The 27,992-nt window shown below is 44.9% G+C and overlaps 2 protein-coding genes across 2 annotated transcripts; one reads left to right on the forward strand and one right to left on the reverse strand.

Annotated features, from left to right (window-relative positions):
- Positions 1-1,437: 1,437 nt before the first annotated feature.
- Positions 1,438-8,525, reverse strand: Mrm3 (mitochondrial rRNA methyltransferase 3). The gene is given in 5 exon segments (XM_052756425.1): positions 1,438-1,666; positions 1,669-2,157; positions 4,674-4,841; positions 7,742-7,986; positions 8,209-8,525. Coding segments are annotated over 5 exon segments (1,317 nt in total). The 3' UTR covers positions 1,438-1,568.
- A 53-nt stretch (positions 8,526-8,578) lies between these two features.
- On the forward strand, positions 8,579-27,797 carry Glod4 (glyoxalase domain containing 4). The gene is made up of 9 exons (XM_052756426.1): positions 8,579-8,731; positions 11,335-11,384; positions 12,583-12,703; positions 14,190-14,334; positions 17,011-17,147; positions 17,563-17,649; positions 18,258-18,371; positions 18,461-18,547; positions 27,494-27,797. Exons 1-9 carry the CDS (start codon positions 8,642-8,644, stop codon positions 27,557-27,559), a joined length of 897 nt encoding a protein of 298 aa, XP_052612386.1. The 5' UTR covers positions 8,579-8,641; the 3' UTR covers positions 27,560-27,797.
- Positions 27,798-27,992: the final 195 nt, after the last annotated feature.

Genomic DNA, 27,992 nt, shown 5'->3' on the forward strand with positions numbered 1-27,992 from the left:
CTAGTCTTTCTTCATAGAGTCCTCAAAAAGATGTCTGTGCCGGACGGTGGTGGCGTGTACCTTTAACCGAGCACTGGGGAGGCAGAGGCAGGCAGATCTCTGAGTTTGAGCCCAGCCTGGCCTACACAATGAGTTCCAGGACAGGCTCCAAAGCTACACAGAGAAACTCTGTCTTGAAAAACAAAAAAAAAAAAAACAAAACAAAAAAATGTCTGTAAAGGCAAGCATGGTGGTTCACACCTTGTCTCAGCACTCAGGAGCAGAGGCAGGCAGATCTCTGTTCAAGGCCACTCTGGTCTATAAGTTCCAGACTATCCAGGGCTATCTAGCGAGACTCTGTCTCAAAACAACTTTGCAGAGATGCTGGGCTAAGAAGGCATGACACTACCTGATGAATTAACTGCTTCTATTGCCTCACCATAAAGGGGGAAATACACATCAGCTGCCTGTAGGATGCCATACCCTGCGCCCCGCCTTCCCGGGTTCTGTTAGCAATGTACTTATCACTACAAGATGAAAGGAGACACTAAGGTGCTGGGAATGTGACTCAGTTGGCAGAGTGCTTACCTAGTACACATGGAAGCCCTGTGTTTGAGCCCCTGCACTGCATAGTATCAGGCATGGTGTTCCCACGGCTGTAATCTCAGCACTCAGAGGTGGAGTCAGGAGGACCAGGAGTTGAAGGAGGCCATCCTTAGATACAGTCTTTGAAGCCAGCCTGGGCTACATCACATTCTATCTCAAACTGAAGGGGGGGCAGGGAGGGTATCTATTGGCCACACTAAAATGTAACTTTTTTTGGTTGTGAGTCTAGCCTCTAACAGCTGAGTCACCTCTCCAGCCCTAAATGTAACTTTTTATGTAATCTGGTTCTGTATTTATTAGCAATTTATTTTCCACTCCCCAGCAGTCAGACACAGAGACAATGACTAGGACATGACCTATACACAGAATCCCATGATTGCAGAGCACCTTCCAGCTGGTTCAAAAGGTCATCTTTGCTCTAGAGCAAAGCACTTGGGAACTTCCTTAGAAAAATGTTACCTAGTGGCCAATTGTTTTTGCCCTATGGTATAGGTGGAACCTGGGAGAGTGCTCAACCACTAAGCTACATGCCTGCCCCTAGTGGATGGTTTTAAAAACAGGTACATACAAAGCCATGGGTCCACCGTCTATTGGTACTGTCACCCTTATTCAACCTCAGCACTAATGGAGATGGGAGACCTTAGGAAGAATTCTGATAGGGCTGGAGAGTTGCTTCCGTGGTTAAGAGTACCTGTTGCTCTTCTAGAGGACACAGCTTGGTTCCTAGCACCCACATGGTGGTTCACCATAGTTCCAGGGGACCTGACACCCTCTTCTGATTTCTGCCACGTACCAGGCATACACGTGGTGCACATACATGCAGACATACACTCATGTAAGAAAAGTAAAAAAGAATTTTGATCTCTGTTGTTTAATGAAGAACAGCAGAAACTGATAGAAATTGCTATTTTTCCGGTAACCACACAATGGCGGCAATGCCTACCTCCTGGTTCTAGGTTACCACCTTGGCCAGCCTCCGAGCATCACTCCATTGTCGCAGGAGCTGGAGGCACCCTCCTGCTGAGGACTTCTGGGTTCCTTCCCTGGTAACTCCTGCCCCTGCTCAAGTCCTCCACCTTATCCTCAGCTGCCTTTTCCCTTCAAAGAGCAGGATGCTTGCAGCCATGGCGGAATTCAGGCTGTCCACTCCAGGGACGACGGGGATCAGCAGCCTCTTGCCACCAGTGCTCTCAGCCAGCTGCAGGGATTCCAGGCTCACCCCATGCGTCTCCCCACCTATCACCACAGCTGCTGGTGCTTCTGTCCAGTCCAAATCGTAACTCTGGACCTCAAGTTTGGGAAGCCAGTCTTTGCTGGGTTTAGTGTCTGGGTCCTCTTCTTCATACTTGTGAAACTTCAGGAATCGTCGGTCACATGCCCAGTCACGGTCACTAATTTTATTAGACAGCTGAACCTGAGCATAGAGACCACAGTTGTCTGCCACGTAGACTCGGGTGTCAGGGGGCAAGTGATTGGGCACTGTTTCCCATTCCAGATTGTTCACAATGGGCACCTGGAAATGTGCCCCCATGCCTGCCCGAAGCACTTTAGGCTCCCAGGCATCCACACAGCCTAGAAAACAAAAGATACAACTGAGACTTTATAAGCCTTCCTAGACTACAAAGGGAACTCTGAAGTAAATCCCTTTAATTCTAACCAGGAGATAAACCAAGAGTTTTTCCATGAGAGCCTTCGCCATCGCTGGGACCAGGAGCCTCCCGCTCGATGACACGGCCCAGCAGAGGGACTGGAAGACTGACCGCTGCTACTGCTGGAAAGAGACTCTCCTCATCTCATCCGCACACAGGGCCAGGCATTGCACGGATGCAATGGGGATTAGAATACCACCAAGGACCTCTGGGAACTCGAGATGTCAGCTGGGTGATGGTACTGGAAAGACATTGAATCAGGTGACTGCAGTATCAGTGCTAACTGGTGAGAAAGAAGCATGGATGGGGTAAAAGACAACCCTATACAAAGCCGGGTTTTCCAGAAAAAAAACACTAAACATCTAAGAGACACTGAGCTGGCTCCTTTGGGACAAGAGAATCTTGCTGGAGAGAGGTCCAGGCAGAGGACAAAGAGACAGGGAGTGTAAGCAAGCATGCCTGATAGGCAGGGAGGGTGGGGTGGAATAGGAGCAGGAGCCAGACCAGTGGTCAGAATAATGGAAACAGTGTACTAGACTAAAGAGCGTGAAATTTTAGCAAGAATATGCCACCTAAGGATTTAAGCAAACCCGTGACAGAAGCTGACTGTTTTGTAGAAATATCCATTTGACTTCAGTATTCAATCTGGACGAGAGCAGTCTCCCTCACTAACAATGGGGAAATCAGGGAGGAAGTTCATGCAGCAGTCCAGGAGGAAGCAGGATCCCAAACTAGGTGGTAGCCCTGTCCCTGCCTCCGGCCCTCCCTCACACTGCAGTGAGAAGGCCAGAGGAGCCTATTCTGACACAGTAACATCCAGTAAGAGCTCCTCTGTGCTGGCTGCCCAGCAGATCCTGACCTCTCTTTGTGCCTATTCTCACCACAGGCAAGCTGAAGGAGGGCATCTCACCTTGTCACAAGGTTTCCTTATTTTAAAAGTTAACTTGTCAGACTATAGTATCAGTCAGACCAACTCTGAGAAGAGGCTAAGACACAGAGAATGTACTCATGCCTAGACATATCCCCACCTATGGGCTTTTCCATGCACTGCATGGGACCAGAGATGGGAGCTGGGCTATAGGCCAAGAGGAAGGAAAGGACTAGATGGGTCTAGATTTGTGAGAGCAGCTGTCTAGTTTCACTCCTTCATCCAGTAAGGAGGAAGGAAAAGATGAGAGTTCCCGTCTCCTCATATTCTTGACGCTGGGCATCATACCAACTATGCCCTATCCTTCCCCTACCTCCCGACACCAGCCAGTGCTAACAAGTGGAAACTATACAGGCTATATGAACACATTTCCAAAACCACACTGCTATCAGAGCACTCAACAACGGAGTGAGTGAGGTACTGAAAAATGGAACATCAACAACTGGTTCTCACGCTGCCAGAGAACCGTACGTGGACAGAGTGAGTCAGGGGAGAGTTGAAAGGAGCAATTTAGGCAAGTCTCGGCAATGGCCACACTATTAGTTTATATTTAATAGTAGCTTTGGTGTTTCTGATGAGTGATATGCTCCCTCCACTCCACTCCCAGGGTATAAGAGGTATTTTTGACATGTCTCAACTGCTAGTCAGGTATGTTTAGAACCAAGCCTATTAATCCCCTTCTGGTGAGAAAAGATACACATGTAATAAGGCTAATTTGTGAGTGGCTTGTGTAACTACATTTCCCCCAAGGCTAAGAAAGATGTACCAGGACACATAATCACTCTGGTGACAACTTTCCTTCCACAGGATTCATAACTCAAGGGAAGTTAGGAAGGGTGTTGTGGGATATTTGTACACTGTGAAGACTTTGAGAACTCAAGATAAACACAGGATCTGAAACCAAGTGTTAAATCTGGCATAAACAATTAATGTACATTCATAAAATTGGAATCTACTTCTTCCCCCAAATGACTTAAAATTCTGAAACAGCTCAGCAGGTCTCAAAATAACTTTAAAAGATGAGCAACATTTCCTGAATCCTTATTTGCATCATTTTAAGTAATCTAAAAAAAACAAAAACCAACCATGAAGAAGAAAGATTCTTATTATTCCCACTTTACAGATGAGGGGGTTGACATTTAGCATATTGTTTATGGGCATATAGTTAGCCCAGGGCAGATCAAAGAACCAGAGCCATGAGTGTCTGTCCTGAACCCCAACTCACTTAAAAGTGTCCAGGGAAACCACTGGGGAAGAGGTGCTTTTACCAGGATGGAGAGATAGAGATGGCCAGCACTTAAGAGTGTGTACTGCTCCTACAGAGAACCTTACAAATGAGGGCTTAACTCCCAGAACCCAACTGGACAGCCAACAACTGCCTGTAACTACAGCTCCAGGGGATCCTGCACCTCTGACCTCTGTAGGTACCTGCACATGCCTACACACAGACATACACATGTGCACATAATTAAAAATAAAATAAACCTTGAAAAAAAAAAATGTGTTCTTACCTTTGGTGAGTAAGACTTTACTGCAGCCTGCTCCAGCTGCAGATCTCAGAATTGTCCCCAGGTTCCCAGGGTCCCGGAGATTGTCACAAATCAACACTAAGGGCAGTGAATGGTGAAGCTGAGTCTTTGGATATGTCATCTTAACAGGGTCAGGTTTGGCGAAAATCCCTGAGGAAACAACACAAGAGATTTGCTTGAGTGGACACGAGAATGGTTTGACTTTTTTGTTTATCTATCTTCCTTTATGTATTCACAATCACCCAGTGAAGACAGTGTAGTGGTATTTGCTCTGCCCATGACCAAAGGCGGTGGTGCTTCCTGCTGTTGTTGGTGACCTCTTATTAGGAGTTGAGATGGGTCACATGCCCCTTCTCCCTGCTCCTACCTGCGAGGTAGATTCACTCCTGGTCAGATCAGAGGACAACTTCAGCTGTCTACTCTGTTCTGTATTCGTGAGTGTATTTTCTCAATTTATATCTTAATGAATCCTGTTACCCATTTAATAGACTCACGTGGATTGATCGATATAAGACAGGAATACATTATGACCGCAAAATTTCAAACAATAGAATTTCTACCAGTGCTTTGCCCATCCTACTTGATCTGCTTCTAAACTGTCTCCTTCCTGAACTCTACGCACACACCTGTTTCGGCACATTTCCCATGCTTTCTCAGCACTGACAAAAACCACTGTGGGTGTGGTGGCAGATGGCTGGAAGCAAGAGGGCTGAGAGTTTAAGGTCATCATAATCTACAGAGCAACACTGCCACACACAGAAGAACAAGGGTTTGGGATGTCCTCAGTAGTACCGCACTTGCCTAGCATGCTTACAGCTTTGGAGCTGATCTCTAGTACTTCTACATGACCCAAAACCAAATGTTAAAGTTGACATACAGGGGCTGGAGAGTTGGCTCAGCAGTTAAGAATCCTTGCTGCTCTTGAGAATCTGGGTTCAATTCCCAGCACCTACACAGTGGCTCACAAGTCCAGTCTCAGGAGATCTGACACTCTCTTCTGACCTCAGTAGGCCCAGGCATACACATGGTGCACATACATACATGCAGGCAAAACACTCATACATATAACATTTTAAAATTAAAAACTGGCATCTATATAACCTGTATCTATAAGCAAATAAAAAAAACTTTGTTTTGTAATCTGCTCATCTTACTCAATGTATCTTTAAAAAAATTTACCATGTCAGTATATTTGCAGCTACTGTATTTTTCTAAATATTGTAGTATTTTGTAATATGTGTCAAAGTTTGGCTCTTTCCATATTGACGTTAAAGATTTAAACTGTCCTCATTTCAAAAAAAAGTGCTACAGTGAGTAGCCAGAGGCCTCTCTCTGCAGACACCTGAAAACTTCTCTGGGACAAACTCTGTAAATGAAACAAACGTACAGTATACAAGTACTCTTCATGTTAACAGATGACATGGAACTGCCCTCCTCACAGGCTATGGTACTCTATCCAGACCTAGAATGATAAATATATGCCTCCTCCCTCAAAGCCTGCTGAACGGAGCACATATTTACTTTTAACTTTTGCTACTTTGATAGAAAAAAAAATAGCATTTCATCATTTTAATTTGCATTTTCCCTGATGACTAGGGAGGTGAACATCTTTTGCACTCACCTGGTTACTTGTGACCCCTTTACACTAGTGTCTTTGTTTATGTTTTTTTTTTTTCTTTCTCCTTTTTCCCATTGGGGTTTTGTTTTACTTAATTTGCAGGCTTAACCTAAATATTTAAACACTAGCCACACAGCTGTCCTTCACTGCGTTGTCTTAAAATTAAAAAAAAAAAAAAAAAAATTCCCAGGAAATAAATTCATTAAAGTAATGACTCTTCTTCCAAACAGCCCAGCCCAGAGAAGTACTGCCTTGGAGTCATGTGCAAGGGCTGTGGGGGTGTGAGGAGCGAGCCATTTGTGAGGTCTCCTGCTGAGGGCAGAAGAATGCATGGCAAGTTTAGATGGGGCAGAATCACTTACCTAGTGACCCTTCTCTCCTCACAAATAGGCTGGGGTGTTAAAAAAATGAAAACCCTGAGTGGCTTCCTTGATGAAAAATGCTCTCATTTAATGATCTCTGCACTGTTTCTGAAAGCATACAGTTTTCAGGGCAGTATCTGGAGGAAAGAGAGAAACTAGGCAAGAAGCTGAAGATGAACCTGTAGTAATTCTCCGAGATGGCTCAGCAGGTAAAGGGACCTGCTGTCATGCCTGATGACCGGAGATGGATGTCCAGGACTCACAGAGTAGAGACAAAAAACGGATTCCCACAGATTGTCTTCTGATGCACTCACACATGCACACAAAATAAGTAAAGTGGTTTTTTGAGATAGTGTTTCACTACGTAGCTCTGGCTATCCTGGAACTCACTCTGTAGACCAGGCTGGCCTCAAACTCACAGAGATCCACCTGTCTTTGCCTCCCAAGTGCTGGGATTAAAGGTGTGCACCACCAAGGCTAGCCCGTAAAGTGTGTTAACAAACCATAAAACAAACAAACAAAAAACTGGGCATGGTGGTACACATGCCTGTAATCCCAGCAGGAAGGAGGTAGAAGACACAGCATCAGTGGTTCAAAGTTATCCTCAGCTACATACAGAGTTTTAATCCAGCCTGGATTACATGAGACTTTGTCAAAAATAAACAAAAAGTATAATAAAAATCAGTGAGAAAGCCGGGTGGTGGTGGCGCACGCCTTGAATCCTAGCACTTGGGAGGCAGAAGCAGGCAGATCTCTGAGTTCGAGGCCAGCCTGGTCTACAGATTGAGTTCCAGGGCAGCCAGGGCTACTCAAGAGAAACCCTGTCTCGAAAAAACAAAAGCAAAAACGAAACAAACCGGTGAAAAACTGGATCGGTTGTCAGTAAAAAATACAATTAAAACACAGGCCTGAGAACTGTATTTTTTAGACATCTAAGATTAGCCAACAACATTTTAAACTTGATTTAAATAAAATTTGTTGCCTTAAGACAAGTATGAACAAGAAAGTCTAGGATAGTACACTTGTATGAAAAAGAAATTCTAGATAGTGATTCGCTGTAAGTCACCGACCTATTATTCCTTGGGGCGTTACTAGGTCGGACCAATCCTTGATATCTTCAAATTTCACCTTAATGAGGCTGACACCTTTCAGCTTATCCACCGGCAACTCCTTGACGTACTCCAGACGGCTAAAAAAGAACACTTTCGGCACAGCTCCAGCCTTGAGAGCATCTGCAATCAGCCTGCGACCTTCCAGTAGGATCTTCCCTTGCTTTTCCCGAAATGACCTGGACTTAACTATTGTCATGACATTGCTGTGGATGGACACAGAGAAGGGTGATTATTAACGTTCTTGTCTTGGGGACACATGTAGTTCTAACAGACCACGCAGTGCTTGGCGGAGGCACAAACTTCAAAGAAGGCATTTTTTTTTTTCCCTTTTCTTTTTTTTGCACAGTACAAACAAGAGCCAGAGGCTCCGCTGTGCGGCAGGGAAGAGACGCGGGAATAGTCGACAAGCCTCAAGCACACATCACCTTAGCCTCCTGTCCCCGGGAAAGGCCTTATCATAGCGAAGCCCTGCTTCTTCCCAGGTGTGAGGTGTCGATGGGGATGGGGAGGTCTCCAGAGGGTGTTTATGTCGCTGCTCCTGAGCACTGGCCTCGGGGACCGCCTTGCGAGGCTGCTTGTCAGGAGCGCGCTTCCGTTCCTCCACCTGTCCGGAGGGGAACAGCACTCTCACCGGGCTGCGCCGCAGCGCCCGGACCCAGCGCCGCGCCTCGAGGTCCCGAGTCTGGACCACCCGCAGCAGCGGTCTCAGGGAGCACCACATGCCACTCACTGGAGCGGCCATCTTTGCTCATCTACGCCAGCGCGCTGGCGCGTACTAGTGACGTCACGCGACGGTCGGCCTGGGTCGGTGGAGGGCGTGGCGCTCAGCCCGTGACTCGGTCTCGGCGGTTTGGAGTCATGGCCACTCGTCGAGCTCTGCACTTCGTATTCAAAGTGGGGAACCGCTTCCAGACGGTGCATTTCTTCCGAGATGTCCTGGGGATGCAGGTGCAGACCGGGGCCGAGCGGGGCCGGCGCGAGCCGCTCCTGGGAGGGAGGACGCCATGCGCGTGCGGCCCCTTCAGCCGCCAGGCCCGCGACTCCGGGTTGGCACGGCGGCTTTTTCAACTTGGGCGAGCCCCCGCTTTCGGGTTGGGAAGCCTTTGAAGGGGCGCCGACCTACCAGCTGTGTTGTCTACGCGCACGTTCCGTCGCCTACAGACCTTGACAAATGTATTACACTCCTGGCTTGGAGAGCTTGTAGTCCATCGTGAAGGAGCATTGGCAGGCAAAACGTTATGAAATAGTCCCTTCCAGTTCACGGCAGAGCGGACTCTTCTGGTTTGAAACGTTTGGGTGTGATCAGCAAATTCAAAGTTCGGCTTCCGTCAGGGCTGGGGATTTAAAGTTTAAGTTCTGGGAATGGAATCCATGGTCTTGCTTGCATGCTAAGCAAGCACTCCGCTATCGCACTAGTGAACATCCCCTGTCAGGGCAGGACCGAGTGGTCTCTTTCGTAGTTACTCTTGGCTCTCCTCTGGACAGCCAAGATTTAAGTATGAGGTCAGAATCTAGTCTCCTTTCATATACCCCGAAAGAGTCCGAGACGCTGCGATTCTAAAGGGGTCACTTAGCTGAAAATGTGGAGGTTTATTGCGAAGCTTTTGTTAAGTCAGGGAAGTAGGGAACACACCAATGCAGACTAGTTTGTAGGGACAAGAATCCAGCTTAGTGTGGAGATGATACAGAAGGAGTGCAAAGGGAGTTACACAAATTAATCAATCAACACGAATTGATTAATCATAGACATATCTGCTGTTTAAGGGCTGGAGAGATGGCTCGGCCTTTGTGAGTGATTACTGCTCTTCCAGAGGATCTGAAGTGGGTTCCCAACACCAGTGTTGGGTGGCTCACAATCGTCTGTAAATCCAGCTGCAGGGGATCTGATATGTGGCAGACAGACAGACAAACAGACACACTCACACACCTACCTACCTGCTGTTTCAGGGTACCATGTTAAGGTTTGGCAACAAAGGTTCAAGTGACTTTGGTGTTTATTCCCATTTAGAGCACATGATGTGGGAAATTAGATTTGTAACCAACAGTCATGGAAAGTCAGAGTTTAGTGGTACTATATGTCATTATTCTGTTTCTTCGTTGATTAAAAGATTGTTGTGAGGATTAAACATGTTATTATGTAGATGGTACTTGACTCATAGATAGTTGTGTTCTGTAAAGTATTAGCTACTTTTATGCTATAAATACAAGAGGAGAGATTTGCCAGCCTGGGTTATCAGGAAGTAAATAATGGGGGCCTTGCATTCAAGCTGACCTTGGAAAGTAGGGTTTCCACGTACCAAGAAGACCTGAAAAGGTTATGTGGAGATATTTGGGAAATGACACTAATTTTATGTGCAGTTAGCTAGACGAAGAGACGGGATGTGAGAACATACAGGTTGGAACTGTTTCTGGTATTGTCTCGAATGCTATGTTTGCAAAGCACTTTTGAGTTTATGCTGAAGTGAGGGGGGTCTTGTGGTGCCATCAGCGATGCTTTAGGGGTCTATTTTTTATGGTAGTATTAAGGAAAGAAATCAATAAGTTTTGTGGGTTTTGGGGGGGACAGTAAGTAGCTCAGGTTGCCCTTGAATTATGCTTCTGCCTAATGCCTCCAGAGTGCTGGGGTTACAGGTGTGCCACCATGCCCAGCTAATGAAGTTGATTTTTGTAATCTTTGAGGGAAGTAATGGAACTTGAACAGGAGCAGTAGGAATCAAAAATGAAAAGCAGCTAATGTGCTGGCCTGTTCCTGCAATCCCAGCAGTTGGGAGGCTCAAGGTCAGCCTATACTACACAGTAAGTCTAAAGCCAAATTGTGCTGCTTTACTGAGACAATGTCTTGGGGGGGAAGAAACGAAGCAGAGAGCAGAAACTAAGAAACTGAGAGCCTTCTCTATTCTAGCTTCTGTCTTAGGTGCTTAAACAGGCTGTCCATTTTCACCAACATAGTTGTTCTCACACTCAGTCTGAGACTGAGAACCTGAAACAGCTTGCTCAGCATTACACACTGCAGCCAGACTTCTCTACTGCTGAACACACTTTTCTACCACAGGTGGCTTCCTACTCCAAAGAGATTTCATGCCTGTTTGAGAATACAACTCACTGTGTATCCTTGGCTGTCTTGGAATTCACCCCACAGACCAGGCTAGCCTTGAACTCACAGAGATCCATCTGCTTGTGCCTCCTGAGTGCTGGGATTAAAGGCGAGTGCCACCATGCCCTGCTTAAGATGTTCTTCTTACCTCTGCTGCATCTGGAAGTTCTGTTTGTTTCTCTTAGTAAAACTGGCAATGTTTATGTTCTGCCCTTTTAGTTTGTATAAATGTGCCATGTACAATACTAGTCCACCGGCAATCCCAGCATGTGGAGAGCTGAGGCCTGCTGAGGCTTATAGTTTGAGATCAACTGGACTACACAGTGAGATCCAGTCTGTAAAAATCAAGGACTAGGAGTGTCACTCAGCGGCAGAGCGCTTGTCTAACACAAGTCCTTGGATTCCCCAGCACTCCAAAAAAAGTCAAACTTTACAATTTAGTCTATTTTCTTTACAGGTTCTACGCCATGAGGAATTTGAAGAAGGCTGCAAAGCTGCATGTAATGGGTATGGCAACTCGTGTCTTAAAATCTTAGGTTTGGAATAGCTCCCGAGCAGAACACACTTTCTCAAAGTTGAGTATGATACAGTGGGATAAATCAGGAAATAAATAAATAAATAATTTTTAAAAGGAGGCAAGAAAGAAGGGAAGCTACCTAAACAGCAGTGGGGACTCATGCTTTGTTTCTTGGCATTTCACACAACACTTCAGCTACAGCAAGCAGTTCTCCAGTACTCCAAATTCCAGCCAGTTCTCTGACTGTTTAACAATTCCTTATGTATCTGGAGGTCTGTGAGACCAGCTACAAATCATAGTAGCCCCTCCTCCTGACCTCAGGGAAACACTATTTACATTTCCTGGCTTATTATAAAGGATACAAATCAGGAAGAGCCAAGCAGAAGAGCTGTGTGCAGAAAGGTACGGAGAGAAGAGGGGTGGTACTTCCAGTCGCTTCCATGACCCCAGCACCTCCATGGCTTCAGCAACCCACAAACTTGTCAGATCTCGTTGAATAGTTTTTACACAGATTTATAGTGTTTCCTCTCCACCCCTCCCCTTCTCAAAGGTGCATGTGGCTGAACATTCTAATCTTTTGGTCTTTTTGACAACCAGGCAAATCCTCAGGCTATCCAACCTCACCTTCAGTCAGTTCATTATGGTAAACCCAGGCATTCCAGAAGGAGTTCATGAATACAAGGCCCACTTAACAGGGAATCCTAAGGCTTAAGGAGCTCTATGCCAGGAATCTTAACAGAGACAGATATTTTTTCATATTTTACTACAGGCACAAATAAGTTCGTGCAGTGGGTAGTGGAAGGGCTGAGTGTCTCCTGAGCTTAGTATCCACAGCAAGTTGAAAGCTTCCAAGGTCCATTAGGATTTGCATGCTTACTGATATGCAAAGACATTGTCTGAGGTTAGACTAGAGAGCTGCCTTTAGCACTCGCTTTCCCTACATTTTTTAAAGGTAACTAGATCTTTCCCTTAAGTCAGTGCCAAATGGACGGTGTGTGGAGTGCGTGGTTGTGGAGTGTGTGGTTGTGGTGCTTGAGTGCTGTCCACAACTGCTGTCAGCACCTTCAGAGGTCATCTCATCCATATTTAGAAATTATGGGACCCAAAGGGACTGGCCACCTCACTGTGTCCCAAAGTAGGAAGCAGATTTCTCCTGTGGCCACTGAGCATTACCTTTTTTCTTTTTAGGCCTTATGATGGGAAATGGAGTAAAACAATGGTGGGATTCGGGCCTGAGGATGATCATTTTGTTGCAGAACTGACATACAATTATGGCATTGGAGACTACAAGCTTGGCAACGACTTCATGGTAAATATCACTCTGTCCCAGTGCATATCTGCATGAGGCAGAGACGGTTATAATAGTCCAGGTTAGAAACAAAGTTGGCTTAAAAAAAAAAAGAACATCCAGCCTCCACTAGTACCTATATTTGCATGCACACATATACACACAGACATACACGTCTATACATAATTAAAACTAATAAAAATAAATTTAAAAAATAGGAGTGTTTTGCTTGTATGTATGTGTACCACATGCATGCAGTATCTGAAGAGGTCAGAAGAGGGTGTTGGATCCGTTAGAACTGGAGTTAGGGACGGTTGTGAGCTGCCAACCGGGTGCTGGGAACTGAACCCAGGTCCTCTGCAAGAGCAGCCAGTGCTCTTAACTGCTGAGCGTCTCTCCAGCTCTGGATGGCTCTTTCAATTTGAAGTTGAGAAGGTCGTTAGGAGATGGCAGTGGAGCGAGTTCAGAGGAGGGAAGGCAGTCAGGCCTGTGGACAGAGGAGGCATCTCAGTGGGGCGAGTTCAGAGGAGGGAAGGCAGTCGGGCCTGTGGACAGAGGAGGCATCTCAGTGGGGCGAGTTCAGAGGAGGGAAGGCAGTCGGGCCTGTGGACAGAGGAGGCGTCTCAGTGGGGCGAGTTCAGAGGAGGGAAGGCAGTCGGGCCTGTGGACAGAGGAGGCGTCTCAGTGGAGGGAACGACCAGCATCTGTTTGAGAAGGTGCAAGAAGTAGCTGGAGTGCAGAGGGTGGGGGAAGGTGGTAGGAGTTGGGGAAGAAGTGACGTGACAGCTGAATATGGTGGCTCTTGACTGTCATCCCAGTTTAGAAGACTGAGACAGGAGGATTAAGTGTTCTTGAGGCCAGCCAGGGCTGCCTCAAAGGGGAAAAAAGTGCACAATGCTGGGTCTTTTAAGAGCCATCCAGGGAAAACAGAGCCGGTGGGCTGCTTGAGAATAAGCTGTAGGACGCCTTTTGATACGCTGCCCGTGGCTACAGAGTAGACAAGAGACAGACAGAACAGAGGCAGCTGCAGTGGTCCAGGGTGAGCAAGGATGGCTTTCCCAGGAGGCAGGATTATATGCTGTTGGGAACTTTGCTTAAAGAATGTCTTCATACTTAAAATCCAAAATTGGGCTGTTGATTTAGCTCAGTGGTAGAGCACTTACCTAGAATAAACAAAGCTTCAGGTTCAAGGTCAGCCTCATAAGTGAATAACTAATTCCAAGTTGTCTCAAATGGTTAGCTGGCCAGTCCAAGAAAGAGCAAGATTTTTCTGCTTGAAAACTGAAGAGATTGTCTTTGGTATTAAATGGGTCACATAACACTGACATTTGAATTTCTTTGCTGTGATTTATAAATGTCTAAATCTGAAGAATTTGGAGAAAACATCTAAAACCCTCTTTAAAATCCCTGTAAGAAAATGCCAATTAAATCTTAGGTGTTTTGGATTCCTCATCTCCTCCTGGAAGAGCTCTGTTGTAATGCTGTATGCGGATGTTATTTGTCACAGGGCATCACACTTGCTTCCAGCCAGGCTGTCAGCAGTGCCAGGAAGCTGGAGTGGCCACTCAATGAAGTTGCAGAAGGAGTTTTTGAAACTGAGGCCCCAGGAGGATATAAGTTCTATTTACAGGATCGAAGTCTACCCCAGTCAGGTAATTACACCAGGCCAGGCAAAAGCCTGGCTCAGGGTGCATTTGATGAGGATGGGAGGGCGCTGGGGCCCAGTTCTTTCCCTACTGTAGTTTTTCTGTATTGATAACGTGTCTCCCAAGCCAGTGTTCTCACCTGTATTCTGGGAAGTTAAACCCTTATATATACATGAGTACAGAGCTACAGAGAATCTAGACTGGTTCTGTTTTACAGATAATGTATCTTTTTAGGATTTTTTTTCCAGCAGCAAATAACAGCAAACCCAACTCAAACTAGTTTGAACAATAAGAAGTTGTTTCAAGTTCACAGAGGAGCAGGAAGACTGAGGGTTAGTTGGTCACGCAGACCAGCCATCTCGAGACCCCAGATTTTCTCTCTTTGTTGTCTTCTCATGCTGTTAGAGCTAGTCCCCGAACTAGTAGGAGATGCTGGAAGCAGGTGAGACTCCATGCTTCCATATTCACTTTGGGAAGGAGCCTTCGAGCAAACCTTGTCTGGAATCTACCAGAGCACTCTATGGTCAGATTTAATATACTCTGTCTGCTTAATACAGGTTGAATATCCCTATTCCAAAATAGCAGATTTAAATTTTTGTTTGTTTGTTTAAGACTGTGTCTTAGGACTAGGAGGCAGAGGAAGGCTACACAGAGAAACCCTATCTCAAAAACAATAACAAAAATTGTGTCTTAACACATAGTTCAGGCTAACCTAGAACTCAGAGATCCTACTGCCTCAACCTCCCAAGTGCTGGAGTCTCAGGCTTGTGCCCCTGTGCTCTGTAAGCTTGAGATTCTGGTGTTTGGATTTTCAGTTTAGGAATGCTCAACCGATAAAGCCCATGCAAGTTTCCCAAATTCTGAAATACTTCTGGTCCCAAGCTTTTCAAATAAGAGATACTCAGCCTGGACTTAAGTAATGGCGAGTTCCACATTCCAAAGATGCTTTTGTCCTTTACTTTGCTAAGACATCTGAGGCATTAATTTCCTGCTGGTCCATTTGGACTGCACCTGTGCCTGTCCTGAAGCCCTTCTGGCTCTGGGGAGAGTTTTTGCTATTTGCTCAGTTATAGGGAGTAAATCTAAGGTCTCAGGCATGCTAGGCAAGCATTCTATCACTGAGCTCATGTTCTCGATGAACTTGGATTTGATGATTTTACAATCAGTGGAGAAAAATAAACTTGACTCTTCCAGGAGGCCCCGTGAGAAGCACCATGGTTAGTAGTTTTGGCATTGCGAGTCTACAGACGGGGTGGAGGTGAGGAAAACCATGGGAAAATACACTGAATTTGTCACAGTCAGATGAGTCAGGTGTAGTTGTAAACAGCTCTTTAGAAGTTCCCTTGGCCACACCCGGTGGCACAGACCTATAATCACAGCTAGGAAGAGGGCTATAGGCTGAGGTAAGGCCTTAAGGCCTACTTGGGCTATAGAGAAAGGCCAGTCTGGACAACTTACTGAGTGCCAGTCCCCAAATAAAACGTGGGCAAAAGAGGTTCAGTGATAGAATGCTTGCCTAGCATGTGTGAAGTCCTAGGTAAGGTTCCTATATTGCAATAAATAAAAAAGGAAGGGAAAGGAGGAAGAAAGAAAAGGAAAACTACTTCACAGGGTCGGAGCTGCCGCTGAATGATAGAGTACTTGTCTGATGTGCAAGGGTCTGGGTTCAACCTCTGGTACCGGCGGCGGTGGGGTTGGGGGTCAGAAAATCAACTTACAATATGACATGTTTCCATTATGTGTTAGCTGCTTGGGGGGTGGGGGGGTTGGTTGTTTTTTAAATTGTGTGTGTGTGAATGTACACTTGCAGATTTTTTTTTACTCTAGAATAGAAGGTAAGTGTACATGTTATATGTACCAAAGCAGGAGGAAGCAGGGAGAAGGATGATAAGGAGGAAGGGAGGAAAAGTAGTACCCATATGTCCAAGGGTAACCACTGTGGACATTCTAGAGTCTGTCTTCCAGATCTTTTATCCAAAACAATACATACACACATATAAATGTACCCTGCTAAGCCATTGCAGGAATTCCACGGCAGCGTTGCGTTACAGAAACTGAGCAGCCTCTGTTGTTGGGTGTTTTGTTTTTCCTAGTGTTTCATTGTTCTGGGCAACACTGTTGAATGCCTTTGTGATGAAAAGCCCTTCACACAACCACAGCTGCTTTCTGAGTTGCTGAGAACGGACTTGCTTTTTCAGTACATTTTTAAAACTTTTGGTACATTCTGTCAAATCCTTTCCCACAAATTTTCTAGTTTACACTCTTGTCAGTATTTTTCATTTTAGTGCCCTTCTCTGCAGTAAAATAGTTAACATTGCTAAGTTGCCAAGACAACAAAATTAAATGATGAAAAACCAATTACTTGTATTTCCTTAGTTTATTCTTTAAATTTAATCCTTTAACCATCAGAAATACATTCTGCTATTTAATTCAAACATGTAGCTTTCCCCCACCAAATGATTATTGTACTGTCATTTATTTGGATCATGTTTCTTTTCATATTGATTTAAAATTCTTTCCTTATAAACTGAATTCTTTAGCTAGGAAGAGAGTTGCTGGAAATGAAATGGAAAGCCTTGTATGCTGGGCACACACTCCCCCCTCCAGCCTCCTAAGCTCAGTTCTTACACTCTAGCCCATTCCACTGAAGTGACCTCATTCATCTGTTTTCTTACCTTACAGATCCTGTATTAAAAGTAACTCTAGCAGTGACTGATTTCCAGAAGTCCTTGAACTACTGGTCTAATCTCCTGGGGATGAAAATTTATGAGCATGACGAGGAGAAGCAGAGGGCTTTGCTGGGCTATGCTGATAACCAGGTGAGTGACCTTGCTGAGGAACGGCTGGTCTGCTCCTTTGAGTTTGGTTCATAAATCAGGTTACCATGAAAGCGGGCCTGTGGTTTCTTAACAGTGAATCAGTGTTTATCCAGATGAGCAGATGAAAACAAAACCCACTAATAACTACCACTCAGATACTGCCTCAGTTTTCGTTCATGGTAGCTGACCTGTAAGCTTTGGAGTTTTTCCTGTCGCCGCTGCCTCCTGTCACACTACAGGAATGGTAGGATCACATACCAGTGCTACCGCATCCAGCTGTGTGTGGGTGCTGGGGTCTGTACTGAGCTCCTCACACTTGCATGGCAAGCATCTTAGCAAGCATGATAGAGCTTTTATACTGCACACTTGTGTGACTCGTCAGAAAGCGTCAGCCCACTTTCTTATTTCTCTTCAGTGTAAGCTGGAGCTACAGGGCATCAAGGGTGCAGTTGATCATGCAGCAGCCTTTGGAAGAATTGCCTTTTCTTGTCCTCAGAAAGAGGTACTATTTGATAACCTAATTGTTTGTTTTCAAGAATTCATTCTTTTTAATTGTGTGTGTGTGTGTGTGTGTGTGTGTGTGTGTGTGTGTGTGTGTGTGTGTATCTATGTGCATGTGAGTGCAGGTGTCTGTAGCAGCTGTCACGTTCCCCGGACTTGGACTTACAGGGGGTTGTGAGCTCTTGAAGTGGGTGTGAGGAACCAAACTCCATAGAGCCGTCTCTCTGACTCCTTATTTTTCCTTTTGCAATGTGTGTGTGTGTGTGTGTGTGTGTGTGTGTGTGTGTGTGTGTGTGTGTGTGTGTGTTACCAGTGTTTATGAACCCCCAGACATGGTTGCTGGAAACTGAACTTGGGTCCCCTACAAGAGTAGTACTTGTTCTTAGTTGTTGAGCCCTCTCTCCAGCCCCCAGCCTGATTGTTTAAGCTCTGTCACTATCTGGTTTCAACCTAGGTAAGAACCTTGGACTTCTTTCCATGAGTTCATTCTGATTGTGGCTTTGCTATCATGCTTAACCATTCTTTTAAGAACCACTGAGATCATAAAATCCATCTATAGAAGTGATATGTCAGTCACCCTTGCTCACTTGCCTTTCTGTGTTTTTCAAGTTGCCAGACTTAGAAGAGTTGATGAAAAGGGAGAACCAATCGATCCTGACTCCACTGGTGAGTCTGGATACCCCAGGGAAGGCGACAGTGCAAGTAGTCATCCTGGCTGACCCTGTAAGTATCGTTTAGCAAGGGGACAGGCCGTCCTGGGGATTTCTGCAAAGATTGTTTTTTTCATATTGCTTTTCTCTTTTTTGGTATAGGATGGACATGAAATTTGCTTCGTTGGGGATGAAGCTTTTCGAGAACTTTCTAAGAGGGATCCAAAAGGAAGCAAGTTATTGGATGACGTGAGTCTTATTTCTACATTGGTGTCACTATAGGCCAAAGCAGGATGGTATAAAGGATGTACAGGGGCCAGGTGCTGTCAAGAGTGTCCTTTCCCTGTTGTGATGACTTTTAATCAGAGACCAGTGTCTTCCATGTCACCCGTATGACCCCTTACAGGACTTAGCATTTCCATCTTCCCACTGCCCCAGACTGACAGGAAGGCATCCGCTACTGCTGTGAGCACTGTTATTCAGCTCCGAGGGTGGAAGTTCCTGGCTTCCGTCCCCTTTGGTGTCTTTGGCCATTTGGTCATCTGTGTTCCGTTCAACATCATTCTCTTTCTTCTCCCTTCCTGCTTGTTCTCATTATCACACCAAGAAATCCAGTAGCGCTCATCTTTTAAAAACTTTTCTGAGGGCCGAGCAGTGGTGGTGCGTGCCTTTAATCCCAGCACTCTGGAAGCAGAGGCAGGCGGAACTCTATGAGTTCAAGGCCAGCCTAGTCTACAAAGCTAGTGCCAGGAGAGTCAGGGCTCCACAAAGAAACTCTATCTCAAAAAACAAACAAACAAAACAAAACAAAACAAAAATTTAGGAGGCAGAGGAAGGGGATCTCTATGAATTCAAGGCTAGCTGGTCTATATAGCAAGTCCAAGCCAACCAGGGCTACATAGTGAGACCTTGTCTCATAAAGACAAGAAACAGTGGCTGGAGATATGGGTTCGTGGTTAAGAGAGCTTACTGCTCTTACAGGGGACACAGGTTCAGTTCCTAGCACCCACATGGTGGTTCACAACTGCTTATGACTCCAGTTCCAGGGATCTGACACACTCTGACCTCCAAGTGCTCCTGCGTGCACATGATGAACATACATACACCCAGGCACGCAAATACACACTAAAGTAAACAAAAAACACCACCAAAACAAAACCCTTTCCACTCAAGATGTTTGTTTGTTTTTCTGTTTTTGAGATATGAGTCTTTGTTCTAAACTGACTGCAAACTAGTGATCCTCCTGCCTCAGCTTCCTAAGTTTTAGGACTGTATAACCAGGTTTCTTTAATTAGATTTCTGTTTCAAAGATTTGTCTACACATAGTTTCTATTTCTTGTCTGAAATGCATACTTCAACTGTTCTGCACTGGATCTTGGCAACAAATAGTGTTCTTGTTGACATTGTTGCTGATCTCATCTCCCCGAATGCAGCAGCTTCTGTTCTCATCAAACCTGGTTTTTCTAATCAGGAAAACAGTAGCCCATTGTTGTACTCTGACTTCTATAGACCTGCTGTGAAGCCGACATTTGCTGAATACTTCAGACTTTTTTTCCCCGAGACAGGGTTTCTTTCTGTAGCTTTGGAGCCTGTCCTTGAACTCGCTCTGTAGACCAGGCTGGCCTCAAACTCACAGAGATACTTTGGACTTTTGAGACAAGGACTCTGTTATCCCGGCTAGCCTCCAGTTCCTGGGCTCAAGGGACCTTCCTGCTTCAGCCTTCTATGTAGATAGTACCGTAGGCCTGACCACTGGGCCTCACTCATTTCTGAATACCTAACTGAGTGATTAAAGGAATCGATCTATCCCAGTTCTATCATTTTTAATCTCTATAACTAGCCTTCAAACAATTTATTAAAATTCTTTGGATTTCTTAAAGTTCCTTTAGAAATTTATCTAACAATGGTGAGATAAAATAAAAATACTCATTTCTTGGGACTGTGGTGTGCTTTATGGAAGATAATTAACCGTAGACATAACACCAGTCATTGTGAATTAAAATAGAAACTATATAGAAGAAGATAGCTTTTGGAGCTCTGTCATGCAGGAAAATGGAATGCTGAGCAAGCTCGAGGCTGGCAGATCTGCTTCTCTTCCCTCCTTTGCTCTTCCACGCACTGGCAGCTGCCCACTCCTCCGGTTCTCCTGTGGAACTGAGACCCTGCCTTCTTCACATCTCCCTGACGATTCTCCCAGAGGCAGCTGCCCACTCCTCTGGCTGTCCTGTGGAACTGAGACCCTGCCTCCTTCACATCTCCCCGATGATTCTCCCAGAGGCAGCTGCCCACTCCTCCGGTTCTCCTGTGGAACTGAGACCCTGCCTCCTTCACATCTCCCCGATGATTCTCCCAGAGGCAGCTGCCGTTCCGATTTTCAGCATAGTAGATCAGTTTCATTTATTCTTGGACTCCAAACAAATGAATCCATTTAGTAGGTATTTCCCTATGCTTGGTTTCTTTCTCTCAAGATAACGTTTTTTGAGATTCCACCATGTAATTGCTTGTATCATCTTTTGTATTGCTTTTATTAGATAACAACTTGTTTATCCATTCCCATGGTAGGGAACATTTAGGTTGGTTCTAGATTTTTATCTACTTAAGGAAGAGTGCTGTGAGCATTCTTGTTTTAATCTTGCAGCTCCGTGTTTCATGTCTCTAAGGTCAGTACCTAGGGGAATTGCTTTTACTGTACTGGAAAGTGCCGGACAGCCGACAAGAGTAATTATCTGAAGTGAGTCTCTCTTAGCCAGTTTCTCTTTTCATAGTTTGTTATGTGCAGTCAACCATGTCTGAAAGTATTAAATGCAAACTTCAGAAATGAGTAACGCGTGCATTTTAGATTGTACCCTGCTTTGAGTGGCTTGATGAAATCTCTTGTTCACTTGCTCTGTCCACTTGGAACAGGAGTAATCCCTTTGGGCAGTGTATCCACACTGTGTACACAGAGGAATGCCTTAGTTACCTAGTAGCTAACTCTTACTAGATTAACTCTCAGTATCTCAGTGCTCAGGTTCAAAGCCTTTATTTACTTAGTAATGGCTCCAAATGGCAAACATAGCAAATTGTCCTCCACTCTTCCCTCGCTCTGTGGCCCTATGTGTCCCCACACACACACACACACACATACACTCAATGAGTAAATAAATGTCATGAAGAAAGGGAGCCACAGAAGGACATCTTTTAGGTGAAAAAGTTCTTGGCTTAATTAAAGAAACTGGTTAAGGGGGCTAGAGTATAGTCATATTACTCTAGACAGCTTTTTTTTCTCTCTTTTTTGCTTTTTCTCTCTTTCTTCAGTCCATCTGTCTGTCTTCCTTCCTTCCTTCCTTCCTTCCTTCCTTCCTTCCTTCCTTCCTTGTTTTCTTTTTTCTTTCTGTTTTTTGAAACAGGGTAGTCCTGGTCATTCTGGAACTTGCTCTATAGACCAGGCTGACTTCGAGCTCACAGAGATTTACCTGCCTCTGCTTCCTGAGTGCTGGGATTAAAGGCATACACTATCTCCTGGCTAGCTATTTCTATTTTCATGTAAAGTAAATGCTAGGTTGCTAAGATCAAGCATAAGAACAAATCTAAGATATTGTAAAGAAGGAAAATTGTTATTATAGGGTTATTGTTGTACTTCAGGTGAGTCCTTAGTTAGGATGAGCAGCAGGGCCAGGTGTGGTGGTGTACAACTTTAATCCCAGATCTCGGGAGGCAGAGGCAGGCGGATCTCTGAGTTTGAGGCCAGCCTGGTCTACAGAGTAAGCTCCAGGACAGGCAAGGCAGTGAAACACTGTCTCGAAAAAGCGAAAACCAAAACAAAGAAAAAAGGTGAGCAGCAGGACAGGGGAAGCTCAGTGGATAAGCATTTGCCTAGCAGGTATACAGCCCAGTTCAGTCCAGGATCCCTAAAATAAAGTTTGGAAAGCGTTCATTACAGGACTGGTCCTGTTCAGACCTCTCTGTGGAGGAACATGGGGAGTTGCTGGATCTGTGCACGGGGTACTTGTTTGCATTCTCCCTGGCATTTTTTGTTACTGCTTCTTTGATGCTGGTAGCTCTTCTAAGAAATGGGGAATGGGGGCTGGAGAGATGGCTTAGAGGATAAGAGCGGTGACTGATGGCTGCTAGGTCCTGAGTTCAATTCCCTGCTCCTCCAGAGGTCCTGAGTTCAATTCCCTGCTCCTCTAGAGGTTCTGAGTTCAATTCCCAGCAACCACATGGTGGTTCACAGCCATCTGTAGTGAGATCTGGTGCCCTCTTCTAGCAAGTAGGCAGAACACTGTATACGTAATAAATAAATAAATCTTTTTAAAAAAAAAAGAAATGGGGAATAGTTTCTGTTTTGGTTTTAATTTGTATTTCCCTAATGGTGAATAGCACCTTTGTATAAGCTTCTTAGCAATTTGCTTCTTTTATAAATATTCTATAAATATTTATAAAAATATTCGTCTTGTCCATTTTTTGCATGATAGTTTTGATTTTTTGATATGTCATGAATAAAAATTTCAAATACACCCCAAACAAGTATAACTGTGCCTCCCAGTGCCTCCGTGCCATACACTTTCCGCGTTCCTTCCCATCACTCTGACTCTTACTTCCTTTTCTTCTTTTTTCTTGGGGATTATCAGGAAAATCTCAGGCATCATAGCATTTACCCTAAAATACTCCAGTGTGTTTTATATTTAAGGCAATTTAAAGGAAGTGGGAATTAAGCAATTTACTTATGTACCGTGTACTTTAAGAAAAACAAGACTGTATATACATATATGTATAACTTTATCTTTGTGTGCATATGTCTGGGGTGTGTGTGTGTGTACCTGTGTGAGTATGAGTATGGGCTGCACATGCCACAGTGCGTATAGGCAGGTCAGAGGACAACATCCACACCTTCTACCTTTGAGATAGGGTCTTCTCGAAGCTTCAGATCCCAAGGTCAGCAATTGGCTTTGAGCTTACAGAGATTCTCCCTTTCTGCTTCCATCTTGCCATAACTGGGGTTACAGATACCTGCTATTGCATCAGCTTTTCCTGGGTCGTGAGGATTTGAACTCTTGTCCCTCAAGCTTACATAGAGAGTGCACTTTAACCACTAAGCCATCTCCCCACACCCCACCTCTCAAAATTTTTGTTTGTTTTGCTATGGATTGTTTTTTGAGGCAGCAAATCTCTATGCAGCTCTGGCTGGCCTGGAACTCTATGTCTTCAAGGCTGGCCTTGAACTTGATATGTAGCTGAGGATGACGTTGAATTCCTGATTCTGATGCCCCTGCTGAATTTATAGGCATAAATCACCATGCCTAGCTAAAGACACTTTCTCTCTCTTCTCTCCCTCTCTCCCTCCTCTCTCTCTGTCTCTCTCTGTCTCTCTCTGTCTCTCTCTCTCTCTCTCTCTCTCTGTTTGATTTTGCTTGTGTGCATGTGAGACGCCAAAGCAGGACATGAGTGTCTTCCTCTATCACGCTCCAGCATATTTCCTTGAAACAGGTTCTCTCACTGAACTAGAAGTTTGTAATTTCTGATAGCTAGCTGCCTAGCCTACCAGCCAGCAAGTTCTCATGTTCCTCCTATCTGTCTCTGTCTCTCAGTGCTATGGGAACAGCAAAGTGCAGCCATGATTTTATGGGGGAATTTGAATTCAGGTCCTCATGTTTGCAGAGCAAGTGCTCTTATCCCTTGAATTATCTCCCTATCCCTGTCGGCTTGTTTCTATAGACAGGGTCTTACTTTGTAGCCCAGGCTGGCTTAGAACTCACTGTGGTTTCTTGGTTGTTCTCAAACTGTAAGCATTCACCATGCCTTAACTTCCCAAGTAGTGAGATTGCAGGTATGAGCTACTATACCTAGCTTTGACATGTTCTTTTATTTTTTGGGTTTGGTCTTTTCAAGACAGGGTCTCACTATGTAGCTCTGGCTATCCTAGAACTCACTATTGTTGTGGGGTATTCACCAGAGAAGACTGCTCAGACATGGGTTTAAACCAATAGAAAGTCTTTATTAACTGGCCGGCAAGTACACTGAGGATTTGGGATCCCAGTGTAGCCCTGAGCCTTTCTCAGGGTGAGCTTTAAGCACAAAAATACATGTCTTGGGTTGACATACTTCAGTTCACAAGAACAGTTAGCCAGAAGCAGAACTACAGAAGCCAAAAAACAAGGATAGTACATTTAGAGACTTTCCTAGAGCTATGGATTTTGATGGATTATGCCTTTGTTTTAGTGTTTAACAGGCAGTGCTGTCTACATACTGGGTTTTTTCTTTACAATTTATTTATTTTTATTTTATGTACGTTGGTGTTTTGCCTTCATGTATGTCTGTGTGAGGGTGTCAGGTCCCCTAGAACTGGAGTTAGGGACAGATGTGAGCCACCATGTGGGTGCTGGGAGTTGAACCCAGGTCCTCTGGAAGAGCAGACAATACTCTTAACCACTGAGCCATCTCTCCCACCCTACATGCTGAGTTTTACACCCTGAATGATACTTCCACCATGGAGTCAGTTGTGCTAAGGTCTCGGGCTCTGTTACGCTATGTAGACCAGGCTGGCCTGGAACTTAAGAGTTCCTGCCTCTGCAGTGCTGGGACTAAACTTGTGCACAACCACCCCTGGTGTGCTTTGACATGTTCTTACATGCTGGGTGTATATTCTCTACTTCTAGATTCTCCTAAGTCCAATCTGTAAGGAAACTAAGGCTCAGAAAAATTATCACTCATGGGTATCAGGTATTTAGTAAATGGGAGACAGGGACTTAGATGGAGGTCTTCCAGGATTTTATAATCACTTCTTTCCTTTCTCTGTACCCTGGTCCTTCCTGGGGGCAAAAGATATCTTGCTGGGTGTAATCCCAGCACTTGGGAGGCAGAGATAGGAGGATCTCTGTAAATTCAAAGCCAGCCTGGTCTACATAGCAAGTTCCAGGACAGCCAGGGCTACATAGAAAGATCCTTCCTCAAAAACAAACACAAATAAGAAATAATGATATCTCCTAATACCCCAGCTGTTCAAGCTAGACTTCCAAGAGCTGTTTTTTGTTTTGCTTTGAACCTGCTTTTTACTTTATATGGTTTTAGGCTTTTGAAATTCTACTACATTTTACTTATTCACTGCATGTGCAAGCCGTGGCGTGTTGATGGAGGTCAGAGACCACTTGTGGGAGTCAGTTCTCCCCTCTACCATGTGAGTTCAGGGGATCAAACTCAGGTTGCAGGTTGGGCAGCAAGCATCTTTACCTGACAAGCCATCTTGCCAGCCCTAGATTATTTTAGATTTTCAGACACAGCCACTTTGACATAGTTTCTTCTCACTTGTTTTGATTTTCTCTTAAATTCTGTTAGTCGTTATTCAACAGGAGCTGAGTTCTGCTTCTGAAATATCTCTGGTCTATTGATACTGCTTTTGAAATCCAGTGAGTTTGAAACTAATCTCCTAGCTCTCTGTTGCCTCCCAGATAACCTTCTTCACTGACTGAGCTTGCTGCGTGTCTGGCCCTCATCTGCTCTCTGGCCTGTCTTTGTCTTCTGAAAGCCCTTAGCTCAGCCCTGTCTGTTCTCACTGCACTGCTTATGGTAACAAAAGTATTCTTGTCTCCACCTAAAGGACTTTGTCTCTCTCCTTGAGCTGGTCCTTCAAAACGGAGAGGTTTTTTTGAATTCTCCATACCAGAGTTAATTGTTCTTTTCCTCAGTCTTTATGACTGCTAAAACAGAAACAACTCTTCCAGCTCTAGGGAGGCTGTTGGGTTTTTTGTGAGGATGGTGGTGGCGGGGGAGGGGGGGTTGAGACAGGGTATCTTTGTGTAACAGCTCTGGCTGTCCTGGAACTCAATCTGTAGACCAGGCTGGCTTCGAACTCACAGAGGTCCACCTTCCTCTGCCTCCCGAGTGCTGGGATTAAAGGTGTGTGCCACAACGTCCTGGCAGGGAGTTGTTTTTTAATATTGCTTTAAGATTTAAGTTCTTTACATTTTCATCCAAATAATAAATCAGATAGCCCTAAAGTCGATTATTACTTACTAGGCAGGGATTTATGAAGTAACCTACGCTATTCTGGAACTGGCAATTTTCCTGCTCCTCCCCTTGAGTGCTGGTGTTGCAGGTGTCCACCACCAGGCTGGCTAGGTCTAAGACTTCATAGAAATGAAACATAGCCATGTCTTGTCCCATTTCTGAAGCTCACTGCCAAGGGCAGTCACCTTCAGCTTCATTATTGCTAAATTAAATACATTTATTTATGTTGTTTACTAATGTAAACATTATGTTGTCATTTCCTCCTGGTGTAGATGAGTATTTCTGACACACTATTTCTCTAACCATTTAATTGTTCCTTACCTTTTAATCTGATAGGACTTGTGAGTCATTTACAGTAAATGCCTCAAAGCACACATACTTTGTTTTGAAAAGTAACTTTCTGTGTGATTCCATAGCTGTTCAGTATAATCCCCAAAGCCTAGATTGTCACTTTTGTCATACCTGGACTCAGTATAGTACCTGGTGCATGATAAAAACTCAATTTTAAAAAAAGATTTATTTTTATTACCATTGTTTTGTGTGTGTGTGTGTGTGTGTGTGTGTGAGAGAGAGAGAGAGAGAGAGAGACAGAGAGACACAGAGAGAGAGAGACACAGAGAGAGAGAGAGAGAGAGACAGAGAGAGAGAGTGTATATGGCATGGCATGTGCGCAGGTGCCCTTGTGGTGCAGGAGACAGTGTTAGTTCCCCTGGAGTTAGAATCACAGGTGACTGTGAACCCCTTGACATGGATGCTGGGATCTGATCTCAGGTCCTCTGTAAGAGCAGTACATATGCTTAAGTGCTGAGCCGTCTCTCCAGCCCCCAAAACTCACTTTAAAAAAAGTATTACCATATTTGCTGTTTTTGTTGTTTGTTTGTTTGTTTTGTTTTTCCAGACAGGGTTTGGTGGTGGTACTGGGGCTTGAACTGGAGGTGGTAAGTAGTACTCCACCATCATTTAGCCTTGGTGTCAGACTGAGCTCATAGCATTGGAGATTCTTGTTCTCCCCGACCCCGGAGTCACACACACAGTCCCTGCTCGCTCATCAACAGCCAGTCCCTGTTGCCAGCAGCATGTGAGAATCACCAAGCGACTGCTCTCCTGGTAGAGTGGACAACATTCTCCACACAGATGAACTCGCTTTCCTGCTAATGGCACGGTGGAGAATGCAGACTTGGAGTAATGTCTGTCCATCTGTTTCCACAGGCAATGGCAGCGGACAAAAGTGATGAGTGGTTTGCCACGAGAAATAAACCGAAGGCTTCGGGTTAGTGGAAGCCGTGGGAGAGCAGCACTTACACCTGCAGTCTATCATCTGAGGCCCAGCACGTCTGTTTACAATAAATACCCCACCACTTAGTTGTGTCCAGCACAGACAAGGAGGCTTGTGTGGTAGTTCCACTCTTCAAAGCTCTGTTACATTTTAGAAATGAAATGTTATTTTTATCACTCTTGGTAGAGGTGAACTCCTGTGTGTAATTGTATTAAATTGGTAACAAATTGTTGTCCAGACTGAGACAGCTCTATATGGAACATTACCCTTGGCTGGGGATGGAGGAAAATTTCATTAACTGTCAATCATGTTGTTAATATTGGAACAAATGTTCAAATGAAGCCAAACCAGCTGGGCATGGTGGCACATGCCTTTAGTCCCAGCACTCGGGAGGCAGAGACAAGAGGATCTCTGTGAGTTCAAGGCCAGCCT

The sequence above is a fragment of the Peromyscus californicus genome, unplaced genomic scaffold (genome assembly GCF_007827085.1).
Source record: "Peromyscus californicus insignis strain IS unplaced genomic scaffold, ASM782708v3 Scaffold_3__1_contigs__length_106647218, whole genome shotgun sequence".
Taxonomy (NCBI): Eukaryota; Metazoa; Chordata; class Mammalia; order Rodentia; family Cricetidae; genus Peromyscus; species Peromyscus californicus.